Below are 11,578 nucleotides of genomic sequence, written 5' to 3'. Positions count from 1 at the left end.
AAGTCGTTTGCTCGGTGTACACCCTGTGGAAATGGACAGGATATTTCCTGTCATAGCCCAAGAATTTCCATTTGATTTAGTTCTCCGAAGTCAGGGTGAATCCACCTTATGTTCCTGCCTCCAGACCCTTTTCTCCTGCCTCCGTGGAATGGATGGCAGGACATGGAAAAGTGTTTTGTCCAAATGACATGTCCCAGGGCACTGGAAGCTGAGGACAAGAGGGAACCAGTTGGTGCCACTGAGGAACGCTCACCCGCATCTCCACACCGCAAAGAACAAAGTGAGTGTCCTTGTCCTGAACCCTCTGAAGTAAGTATCTCGCCTCAGCGCTTTCATGAAACCCTTTTTTGGAGAGGCTCCTTCTCTCTCCTTTTGCAGCCACAAGGCAGCAGGGATTGCCCCCCTCACGCTGAAGTTCTTCTAAAAAATACAAAGAGAATAAAATAATAGAATTAATGTAATAAATAATAAAATAATGAAAATGAAACTTTTTTTAACAAAAGCAGCTCTGGAATTTCATGTATTGGCATTAAAAGCAGTGAATGGGCCTATAGGCCTGGCAGGGTGGCTCACGCCTGTAATCCCAGCACTTTGGGAGACCGAGGAGGGTGGATCACGAGGCCAGGAGATCGAGACCATCCTGGCTAACATGGTGAAACCCCCATCTCTGCTAAAAATACCAAACATTAGCCGGCCATGGTGGCGGGAGCCTGTAGTCCCAGCTACTCGGGAGGCTGAGGCAGGAGAATGGCATGAACCCGGGAGGCAGAGCTTGCAGTGAGCTGATATCCCATCACTGTACCCCAGCCTGGGCGACAGAGCCACACTCTGTCTAAAAGAAAAAAGAAAAAGAAAAAGAAAATGAGTCTATAGAGCTCAATTTAATGGCAAAAAATTAAGGAAAGAATAAAAAGACTGCTAAAATGGTGACATGAGCTGCCTAACTGTCATTTTTTCTGGGACCTAATATTGGGGAGGAGGTGGTGAAAGAACACATTCTCCCATATATCACAGCCTTGAGCCCGACACATCACATCCCCCATATGCCTCCACTTCCTGGGCCCGACACACAAACACATTCCTCCATATATCTCAACTTTAGAAGGAAACAACACTGGAGAAGCTCTGATAAGTTACAACCGTTTGTAAAAGCGCAGGAACCAATAAGAAAGCTGCTAAAAGTATAACTTAAAATGTAAACCAATTGTAATGCTGTAACCTAGAGAAATGCCTTGTTCCTCTGTAACCTAAGTCCTGTTTACCTCGAGCTATAAAAAACAAGCGCACGCATTGTTCGGGGCCCTCTTGTATGTTGTAGAACGGAGGGACCAAGTTCGAACTTGCATTAAAGATCCTTGCCGCTTGGCTCTGACTCTGGACTCTGGTGGTCTTCTTTGGGGAATAAACGGTCTGGGGATAACAGTGGGGCCACCTGCCACCAGGCTCCAGGTGATTTTCAGGCTGTTCCCCCAAATCACTGCAGCTTCTTCCCTGCTGGTCCCTTGATCCTGCTGCTGTGCTGGGCGTCCTCTGTGGCAGGAGGCACCTCGGCAGCTTCCAGTGGGATAGGCCTGCAGCATTCTGAGCCTGAATGCCGTGATCACTAGGAAGTGAGGAGACACAAGCAGGAAGGGTTCAGGGATGGAGCGGCCGCTTCTCAGGGATCAGTTTCAGGCCCGAGGGGGAAGAATCCCCTTTCAGGACAATGGCTCCAGGCTGAGGTCAACGCGTTTCTGTGCATTATGATGACCGACCTGCACCACAGGGAAAACGTATCTGGGCTCCTTTTTTTCCAGGCAAAGTTGGAAACACCTTGAAATGGGCACTGGTGGATTTCAATTCCAGCCTTCCAGAAGCCACTCCAAATGGAAATTGAGCTAAGGGATGTAGCTGGAGTAAGTAAACAACTTTAGGTCCCGAACAACAATTTTCAGATACAATATAGAGTGCAGGGAAAAATAAAGCCTCGGGACCCCAATTCACAGCCAAAAAGGAAAAAAACATTAAGCTGGAAGCTGAATCATGCAAGGAACTGCCTTTCCTCTTGTTCCTAAGCAGATAGCTACAGATAAAGGGTTACATATCTCCACAGGGTGCTACTCTATGTTCACCTTATCTTATGTAAAGGACTGCTTGGCCAGGCACGGTGGCTCAAGCCTGTAATCCCAGCACTTTGGGAGGCTGAGACAGGCGGATCGCGAGGTCAGGAGATCGAGACCATCCTGGCTGATACGGTGAAACCCCGTCTCTACTAAAAAAAATACAAAAAACTAGCCGGGCGAGGTGGCGGGTGCCTGTAGTCCCAGCTACTCGGGAGGCTGAGGCAGGAGAATGGCGTTAAAACCCGGGAGGCGGAGCTTGCAGTGAGCTGAGATCCGGCCACCGCACTCCAGCCCGGGGAAAGAGCAAGACCTCAGTCTTGTAATTTGACTTCATCCTCTTCACTTACATAGGGTGCACACCAAGTAACCAATGGAAACCTCTAGAGGGGATTTAAACCCCAGAAACTTCAGTAACGGGCTCCCTGTGCTCAGGCGCTCCCACCCTGTGGAGTGTGCTTTCATTTTGCGTCAATCTCTGCTTTTGCTGCTTCATTCTTTCCTTGCTCCGTTTTTGCGTTGTGTCCAGTTCTTGGATCAAGGCTGCAAGAATCGGACACCTTCAACCAGTAACATTATCTTAATATCTTGTTTTAAAACTGAATTCTGTTTTTCATTTGTTTACCTAGCTTATAGAAAATGACAATGAAATGCAACTTGGAACTTACCACAGCTTAATACGAGGGTCACTATGAGCTCTACAACAGGTTTGATGTTTAAAAGTTTGCAACATTTTTTATTGCTCTTTCATTTACAAACTACAGTATTTTATTTTTTATGTTTTATTATGAAATATATGACACATAAGAGTCTATAAACTTTGGGTGGGCACGGTGGCTCATGCCTGTAATCCCAGCACTTTCAGAGGCTGAGGTGGGTGAATCATTTGAGGTCAGGTGTTCAAGACCAGCCTGGCCAACATGGTGAAACCCGTCTCTACTTAAAAAATACAGAACATTAGCTAAGCATCATGGCAGGCACCTGTGATCCCAGCTACTCGGAAGGCTGAGGTGGGAGAGTTGTTTGAACCCAGGAGACAGAAGTTGCAGTGAGTCGAGATCGTGCCATTACAGTCTAGCCTGGGCTACATGAGCAAAACTCCACCTCAAAAACAAACAAAACTGAATGCATAATCCGATAGATTAATAATTGCGGTGATGTCATCATCCATTAGCATCGAGTGTCTTGAAAGGCTACAATATGCCCTTCCTTGATCACCTGGGTCTCCCTTCTTCACCCAGACATAGGACTAATGTGTAAATGTTTGTCTTGCTTTTCATAAGGTTTATCATTTCTGTGTATATTATTAAGCAATGTCATATGTTATGGTTTGTGAACTGTACATAGAATAGCAGTGTATTTTTCAGTAATTTCCTTTGTTCACTATAATTTTTCATTGTTGATGCTTCTAAGTGCAGTTCATTTTCACAGCTGTATCATATTCCACAATGTGACTATGGCAGCTTTTTTCTTTGGTAGAGGTGTATTTGGATGGCTTTCAGGTGTTTTCTATTTCTACAGTCACTGCCTAAATATTCTTGCACTGTATGTGTCTCTTGGAGAAAACAGTGCAAGGGCATTTCTGGGGCAGACATGCCTGAGAAGGCAAGTGTGAGGCCGCAGAAGGGTGTGTCTAGCTTTTTATGAAATACAGTTTCTTAACAGGAGCAACAGCAGTGGATACTTGTCAGCAGTTGATCTTTTCCTCCTTTTGGATTTTTGTGGCTCTGCTGAATTTGTTTCTTGAATTATTGGATGTATCCACAGTACTTTGTTTACTTATATTTTGTAACTTTTTGCACGTGGACTTATCTTCCTTGGAATTTTATGTGGAGAGATATTTTGAGGACAGGGTTGCATTGTTTCAGCAAAGATGTTCACTCACATGGGGTAGAGGTGAAGTTAGCAGCCGCCTGGTGCCACATCGATTTGACCCATGCTCTCCAGGTCTTCCAGCACGAACTCCTGGAGGACTGTTTCTTATCGGTTCTCAGGGTCAGTGGTTTTCCCTCTACCCAGCACCAAAGCAGGGACAGGTGCTCTCCTAGCTGCTCCTGCTCTGAGGTGGGCTTTTATTTTAAGTCTAAGATGGCAGATTTCTGACCTCATTTTGGAGAGACATCTGGTTTTGTTTCTGATGCCCCATCCTCTGTGCAAGTGTCTAAACAGAAAAAAAAATTCCACTTTGGTTCCTGCCAATTCTTTATTGACTGCTGCGGATTCCATCCTTCAATGCCAGCCCAGTAATGCACTTACAAAGATGCATTTTTGTAGGTTTTACCCAACATCTCAGTTGTTTTTGTTGGGAAAGCTATTTAGTGTCCCTTATGTTGAAAGTTGGAAGCGCCTGGCAACACCATAGATGAGAGAGCTGCTCTTCCCCCTTTTCATCATCTTCATGCTGGGTCCAGGCCTTCTTCGCTCTGTGATTAAGATGCCACAATCGGCCAGGCACGGTGGCTCATGCCTGTAATCTTAGTGCTTTAGGATGCCAAGGTGGGTGAATCACCCGAGGCCAGGGGTTCAAGACCAACCTTGCCAACATGGTGAAACTTCGTCTCTACTAAAAGTACAAAAAATTAGCCTGGCATAGTGGTGGGTGCCTGTAATCCCAGCTACTCTGGAAGCTGAGTCAGGAGAATCACTTGAACCCAGGAGGTGGAGATTGCAGTGAGCTGAGATTGCGCCATTGCACTCCAGCCTGGGCAACAGAGTGAGACTCCATCTCAAAATAAATAAATAAACAAAAAAATGAATAGCTGCTATGGCGTCTGAGCTGCTTGCTCTGCCTCTGGCATCCGTTCTCATGCCCCACATTAGCAGAGATGCACTCACACCCAGTGGGAAGGCAGGGCGACTGAAGGACTATTATTATTAACAAGAAAGACAAAATTATTCTGAGGATAATGTAATACTTCTGTTTCCTAGAAATATTAAAATGTCCTGCAAAACTGAGCCACCAACAACCACCTGCACCACTTCCCATGAGGCCAAATAATGGCTTGCCTTAAAGATCAGCCCTCCCACCCACCTCCCAGTCCTGTCCCATACAGGGAGCTAGCGGCCTCCTGGGGTACAGGGGTCCAGGCCAAACCCAACCCACAGACAGCTGGTGAAACCAGCATGTATCCAAGGGCCTTCCCCCAACCTGGGCCATGTGCCCACTGCATAGATATGCCTGTGCTCGCTCCCCTAGGACAGAGACTCCCTTTTCTTCAGTTGGAATGAGGGATGGGGAGATTCGATGGTGTCCTGTACAGGTTGGTTTCTTCGGCTGGAACGAGGGATGGGGAGATTCGATGGTGTCCTGTACAGGTTGGATGCTAATCTGATGAGGTGCTCTTGGAGAAGCTTGCCAGAGTTCGGCGCTTTCTCAGCACGTGGTGTGTGCTGCCCCTTCGATCTTCAGAAGTCCCAGAAGGAAAGTGCTTCTGCAACCCCCATTTACTGGTGAACAGAGGTCAGGTGGTTTGCAGCCGGCCGAGCAGCTGCTGAGTGGCCAACAGGCTGGATCTGCCTCTCGCTTGCAGAGGCCCTGCCTGGCTGCTGGGGCCGCCCTGAGACTCCCTCCTTCTCCTCTTCCCTCCACAGCTTTCCCGGCTTCTGTCCACAGCTGTGCTCCGGGTGGGGAACACCTGTGGGTGCACCAGGTGCAACTACTCAGAGCCCAGCGTGCTGAAGGGCCCCTGCTCTATGCTGTTTCCATATCCAAGCCCAAGCTCGTCTATAGCTTCAGCAAATCCAAGCCTCCCTGAATTCCCTGCAAGACCAAACTGAGCCCTACAACCCCCACTACACTGATTAGCTGCCAGTCCCAGCCCCTGCTGCCTCCTGAGCCGCTGTCTGTATAGTTCTGAAGTCCTTCAAGAATGTTGAGATCCTAAGCTGACTCTCACCCAAAGAGGTAAACAACCAGGGGCCTCCAGGGGTAGAGAACATACCCAGACAGCTCTGCTGCCTGTAGGCTTGATGTCCTTCCGCTATAACACGCCACGCTTGCCAGGCTGGAAGAGGGGCTCCAGAAACTTGGGAAACCTGGGCCTGTAGCTGGCATATGGAAAAGAAGCCTGGAAAAGCACCACTCCTGTCCATGAAGCCCCCAGACGGAACCAGGTAATTGGGAAGTACATGTGCACCCAGGCTGACCCCCACTCAGAACCAGGTGGGAACTGCAGCAGTGACTTGCCCCCTCTGCCACTCTGGCTGCACCACTACAGGAGGGAGGAACATCTAGCCCCACACATGAGTGGAGACGCTAGGTGTAGGCAGGTTCCAGTGGTTGCTGCAGCTGAACCTTCCCAACCAGGTCCATGCAAGGCCATCTCAGATGGGTGCGCACCTGGGTTGGGCAAGGACACCCCTCAGACACTGAGAGCCACTGAGCAGGGCTGTCACAGAGCCCCCTTTTCCTGCTCTGAGAACAGGGTGGGGGAGTAAGGGGGACCTCTGCCCCCTCCCAGCTGCTTCCAGGAGCCATGTCTTTCAAGATGAGGCACTCTCTTGCCTGCCTGTTCCCATTTGGCTGCAATAGACCATTGCCAACATTCAGAGAAAAACGGGCCTCACCTGTTTCCCCGACACATCGAAGGCAGGTAGGTATGCCCAGGGGATACCTGTACATTTGCCCACCCCCAGGCTATGCTGGCTTCACCTTATCTGTCTCATGGGGATGGGGGTGGGGGTGGGAATTACCAAGAGACCATCACACAGGCCATGGACAAGTTCTACAAGAGCCAGGTAGAAGAGCACCGTCCGTGCATGCTGCCCGGCACCCAGATCACCCACACATCTCTTATTTGACAGCTTCCCCAAAGTAGGCTTTGAAGTCCAGGCTCCCCGAGAAGCCTGGGGAGGAGACTCTGCCAGGCTAAAGGGCCTATCCCCAAAGGTGCCACCCTCACCCTTCTCATCCTGACAATCTTGGATTAATTTTTGCCCTGAAGTTTTGGAGTGGGGGACAGGGAGACAGCAGACAGTACACATTAGCCACCTTTCCAGAAAGCATCAGCCCTCCAGACTGGGGCAGGTCAGACCTCCACTCAGGAGTTTTTCTCACTGGCTGCCAGTTGGGGGAAGCAGCATTGTGAGCACCTGCCCGTCTCCCCAGGTCCTGTTCAGAAACCCCATCTGTGCCTCTGGAGAGACTGCCTGGAGCACACAGGCCCAGCAACCACCATCTATGGCCCCCAGGACCTAATCCCCTTCTACACAGGGGTCAGTGCATGTGAGTATACACTGGGTTTGACTTCTGCCCACTAGTCCCTGCCAGATATCCCATGCCCACCTCAAGAGAATGAGGCCAAATACACCCAGGCCATCATGGTGATGGAGTGGCTAGGGTCCTACTTGCCCACCCTTCATTGCTGGTTCAGAGCTAGCTGACCACATTCCTACCCTGAGATGGGACTTTGGGGACATTGCCCACCAGGGTCACTGGCCACTTCTAAAGTTCCAGAAACAGAGGGCCAGCTGGTCCCCTAGAAGTCTGGAACATGGGATAAGCCGAGGCTTGCCTTCAGAACAGGTTTTCCACCACATAGCCGCCCAAGGCCCAGGGCATCCCCAGGTTCATGTGAAGCCTGCCTGCCATGTCCACAGCCCATGCCGACTCCCCTCCTGGAGCCACTGGAATGCTTGTTCCTGGGCACGCGACAAACCCAGACAGCTTCAGCCTTGCAGGACAACCATGCGCATCTGGCAGCCGTAACCGGAGGAGGGCCCATAGAAAGAAGTTGGAGGTGAAGTCAGATGCTACGAGAATACTTTATTAGGCAAAACCATATACTATAAACATGCTTTAAAATGCAGCAGGAGGAGAGGTGAAGACGGGAACAAGTGCATAGTGACACATGGCAGTCAGAACGCAGTAAAGAATCCACACTGCTTCCCCCCTTTACCTAGAAAAGGAAAGTTCTAGGCCTCCTCCTCCTCCTCAGCATACTCCTCAAACTCCTCCTCCTAGGCTGTGGCATCCTGGTACTGTTGATACTCAGAAACCAGGTCGTTCATGTTGCTCTCTGCCTCGGTAAATTCCATCTCATCCATCCCCTCACTGGTATACCAATGGAGGAAGGCCTTGCGCCGGAACATTGCTGTAAACTGCTCTGAGACACGCTTGAAGAGTTCCTGGATGGCCATGTTGTTCCCAATGAAGGTGGCTGACATTTTTAGCCCCCGGGGTGGGATGTCACAGACGGCCGTTTTGACGTTGTGGGGGAGCCAGTGAGCGAAGTAGCTGCTGTTCTTATTTTGAATGTTGAACATTTGTTCATCCACCTCCCTCATGCGCATGTGACCCCTGAAAATGGCAGCCGCCGTTAGGTAGCGGCCATGGCGGGGGTCACACGCGGCCATCATATTCCTAGCATTAAACATCTGCTGGGTAAGCTCAGCCACTGTCAGGGCCCGGTACTGCTGGCTGCCCCGGCTGGTCAGTGGGGCAAAACCAGGCAGGAAGAAATGCAGCCGGGGAAATGGGACCATGTTCACGGCCAGCTTCCGCAGGTCAGCATTCAGCTGGCCTGGGAAGCACAGGCACGTGGTGACCCTGCTCATGGTGGCAGACACCAGGTGGTTCAGGTCAGCATAGGTGGGCGTGGGCAGTTTCAGGGTCCTGGAACAGATGTCGTATAATGCTTCATTGTCTATGCAGAAGGTCTCATCCGCGTTTTCTATGTTCTGGTGGACCGAGAGGGTGGCATTATAGGGCTCCACCACCGTGTCTGACACCTTGGGCGAGGGCAGGATGCTGAATGTGTTTATGATCCTGTCTGGGTACTCCTCCCGGATCTTACTGAGCAGAAGGGTGCCCATCCCAGACCCTGTCCCCCAACCCAGGGAGTGGGTCAGCTGGAAACCCTGCAGGCAGTCACAGCTCTCAGCCTCCTTTCTGACAACGTCCATCACTGACTCCATCAGCTCCGCGCCTTCTGTGTAGTGCCCCTTGGCCCAGTTGTTTCCAGCCCCACACTGACCTGTAAGACAGTACAGCCAGTCACTCGATGGCCAGGTAGACGGTCATCGGTGGTCACCATAATGCAAAAAGGGCCAAGTGTCACATGTGAGGTGACAGCACCATCCGCCCTACAGATGGAGCAAATGAAACCCCTCCCCCAGAGTTACAGGACAGCAGCCTCCCCTGTTAGAAATTAAGTCAGGAGTCAAACCTGAGACAGGCTAACAGACCTCCCCGCAGGTGGCTCCTGCCCATTTTCAGGGAAGGCAGTAGCCACGGCCCCAGCTCAGCTCCCTGTAGGGAGTTTACATCAGTAGCTCTTCACCTTGAGGAGACACCTGGGCCTTCCTCCCAAAGCCCCTTTAGCAGGCAGTTGGAGCGACTTGACTGGGAGGATAGGAGGGTGTTCAGGGGCCCTGGATCCACAATTCCCATGGCGACGACCTTGGGGCACTCTTAGATTGTGAGTGGCCCCGGCTAAGAAGCCGCACCCCAGTCCTCACCCACAGCTCACCAAAGATGAATTTATCTGGCCTGAAGATCTGCCCGAAGGGCCCCAAGCGCACAGAATCCAGGGTGCCCGGCTCCAAATCCACCAGCACAGCGCGGGGCACGTACCTGCCACCTGAGAGGGGCGGGGGGCATGAGCGAGGGGAGGGCCGCGTTCCCAGGAGGGCGGTGGGGGAGGTCGGGGGTCTCACCGCTGGCCTCGTTGTAGTACACGTCGATGCGCTCCAGCTGCAGGCGGCTGTCCCCGTGGTAGGTGCCCGCGGAGTCGATGGCGTGTTCATCAGAGATCACCTCCCAGAACTGCGAGACGGGAGGGGCTGGACAGGCCAGGGCCAGTCACCGGGGCGCCGCAGCCCTTCTCCCACCCCCACCCCTATCCCTAGGCCACCGTGTCCCTGGGGTCCACCCCTGCCGCCTCGCCAGCCGCCCAGTCCCACCGCGTGCCCGGCAGGGAGCCCAGGGGCCACAATGCAGGGGACCCGCCCCCACCACTGCCAACATCTTCCCTAGCCACCCGCAGGCCCGAGCTGGGCCCTCAGAGGCCCCGCTGCCAACCTTGGTGCCGATCTGGTTCCCGTACTGCCCGGCCTGCGTGAGCACCATCTCCCTCATGGCTAAGGTGGGATCAGGGCGGCAGGAGAAACGCGAGGAGGAGGAGCAGACGCGCAGTGACCCAGCCCACCCTCCGCCAGCTGAAAAAGCCCCGCGCCCACCTCCCCCAGGCTCGCATTGGGCTCCCAGAATAAGCAACAGCTTTACTTCCACACAGGTATACCCACCTGTGAGTCCCTTGGCGTTGAACCTCTGTTGGGGAGCTGAGGTGTCCCTGCTATGGTCGTTTTCCATGTTGGGGAAAGCTGGTCAGCTGGATAACTTCCTCCCACGTCTTTAGTAAGACTAAATCCCTAGCTGATCTGAAACTGAATTTTCCTCCCATGTGGGAGGGGAGGACTCTAGTTTCCACACTCACAGAGTGCCTTTGCACCTGTCCTAGATTGATGACATATTTTTGTAATTGATGAGTCCTGTCCTCTATTAGGAAACCTGTGGTTAGGAAAGGCCTTCCGTATGTTAACTCAACAGGACTTCATTATAAGTTTCACTTTGGAGCAGTTCAAACCCACAGTAAGCTATGGGTGTTAGAGATAGGCCTCTGATTTAGCTAGTTTTCTTTAGAGTAGGATTAGCCCTTTCACCTTTCCAGAGGACTGCAGTCTCCACGCAGAATGAAGCTCATATTGGATTCCTAAAGCTGAGGATAGGTGTTGGGATATGCCTGCTGTGAAAGATGGGCCCTTGTCGCTTTGCAGGCTTTTAGATTTCCCAAACTGAGGAGTTGTTTCTTCTGGTAAACATTGTTCAGATGGGGTGGGGAATGCCTTGATCTAACCAGTGAAGGTATCAGTGAGCATTAGCAAATATATGAATCTCCTGTAGAAAGACATCTGAGTAAATTAGAGTTGCCAGTTCTGACCTGGATAGGTTCCTCAATTTTGGACAGGTTTAACTGGAGAAGGAGAAAATTGCTGGCTGTTTGGGTCATGTCAGGCACACAGCTCTCAGTGCTGAGTCACCTGTTTTAGTGTCTTGAAAAGATTTACCCCTACAAACAAACGAGACATTAACAACAACAAAGAATCCCTTCTAGGGTGAAAAGAATCATGAAAGTGCTGAATTATATTCCTATGACTGGTACTTGGCATTAGTAATTTATTACCATCATTCAGCCAGCCAGAGGGGCCCTGGACTGAAATGCAATCCCTGGCCCATTTTTGTTCTTCTTCAGAGTATTCTGGCCCAGTTCTATGCATGCTGACCAGCACACCCATAAGCTTCATTGGCCCTTTCAGTGCAGGGGCCTTGGCTGTGGCATCTACAAGGGCATTTCCTTTTACATGGTCAGTCTCTCTTTTGATGTCCTCTGCAATTAATTATAGTCACTTTTTGGCAGCAAAGCAGCATTCTAACAAGCTCAAAATCTGAATGATGTTGTATGGAAAAGCCCTTGGGGGGT

General features: G+C 51.1%; 1 protein-coding gene across 11 annotated transcripts; it reads right to left on the bottom strand.

Moving 5' to 3' along the window:
* Nucleotides 1–7,848: 7,848 nt before the first annotated feature.
* LOC104678490 (tubulin beta-8 chain-like) lies at nucleotides 7,849–11,087 on the bottom strand. Of its 11 annotated transcripts, none has more exons than XM_030924466.1 (5): nucleotides 10,120–10,176; nucleotides 9,756–9,864; nucleotides 9,569–9,679; nucleotides 8,920–9,073; nucleotides 7,995–8,847 (listed from the first exon to the last, which is right to left on the bottom strand). In XM_030924466.1, exons 1-5 carry the CDS (start codon nucleotides 10,174–10,176, stop codon nucleotides 8,058–8,060), a joined length of 1,221 nt encoding a protein of 406 aa, XP_030780326.1. In that variant the 3' UTR covers nucleotides 7,995–8,057. The 11 variants fall into 11 exon arrangements, with proteins under 11 accessions (XP_030780365.1, XP_030780326.1, XP_030780352.1 ...); XM_030924492.1 differs by having other exon boundaries at nucleotides 7,995–8,698; nucleotides 8,945–9,073; XM_030924471.1 differs by having other exon boundaries at nucleotides 7,995–8,975; nucleotides 9,048–9,073.
* Between the last annotated feature and the right edge of the window lie 491 nt (nucleotides 11,088–11,578).

Source organism: Rhinopithecus roxellana, chromosome 2 (genome assembly GCF_007565055.1).
Source record: "Rhinopithecus roxellana isolate Shanxi Qingling chromosome 2, ASM756505v1, whole genome shotgun sequence".
NCBI lineage: Eukaryota > Metazoa > Chordata > Mammalia > Primates > Cercopithecidae > Rhinopithecus > Rhinopithecus roxellana.
Note: the sequence above shows the minus strand (reverse complement) of the source record. Positions and strands in the feature narration are given on the sequence as shown.

Coding starts and splice junctions, on each gene's coding strand:
- LOC104678490 (XM_030924454.1), bottom strand. CDS start 10,176: ATGAGGGAGATGGTGCTCACGCAGGCCGGGCAGTACGGGAACCAGATC. Junction 9,865..10,119: donor GGAACCAGATCGGCACCAAG/GTTGGCAGCGGG, acceptor CCCGTCTCGCAG/TTCTGGGAGGTGATCTCTGA. Junction 9,685..9,742: donor GCCAGCGGTGAGACCCCCGA/CCTCCCCCACCG, acceptor CCCCCCGCCCCT/CTCAGGTGGCAGGTACGTGC.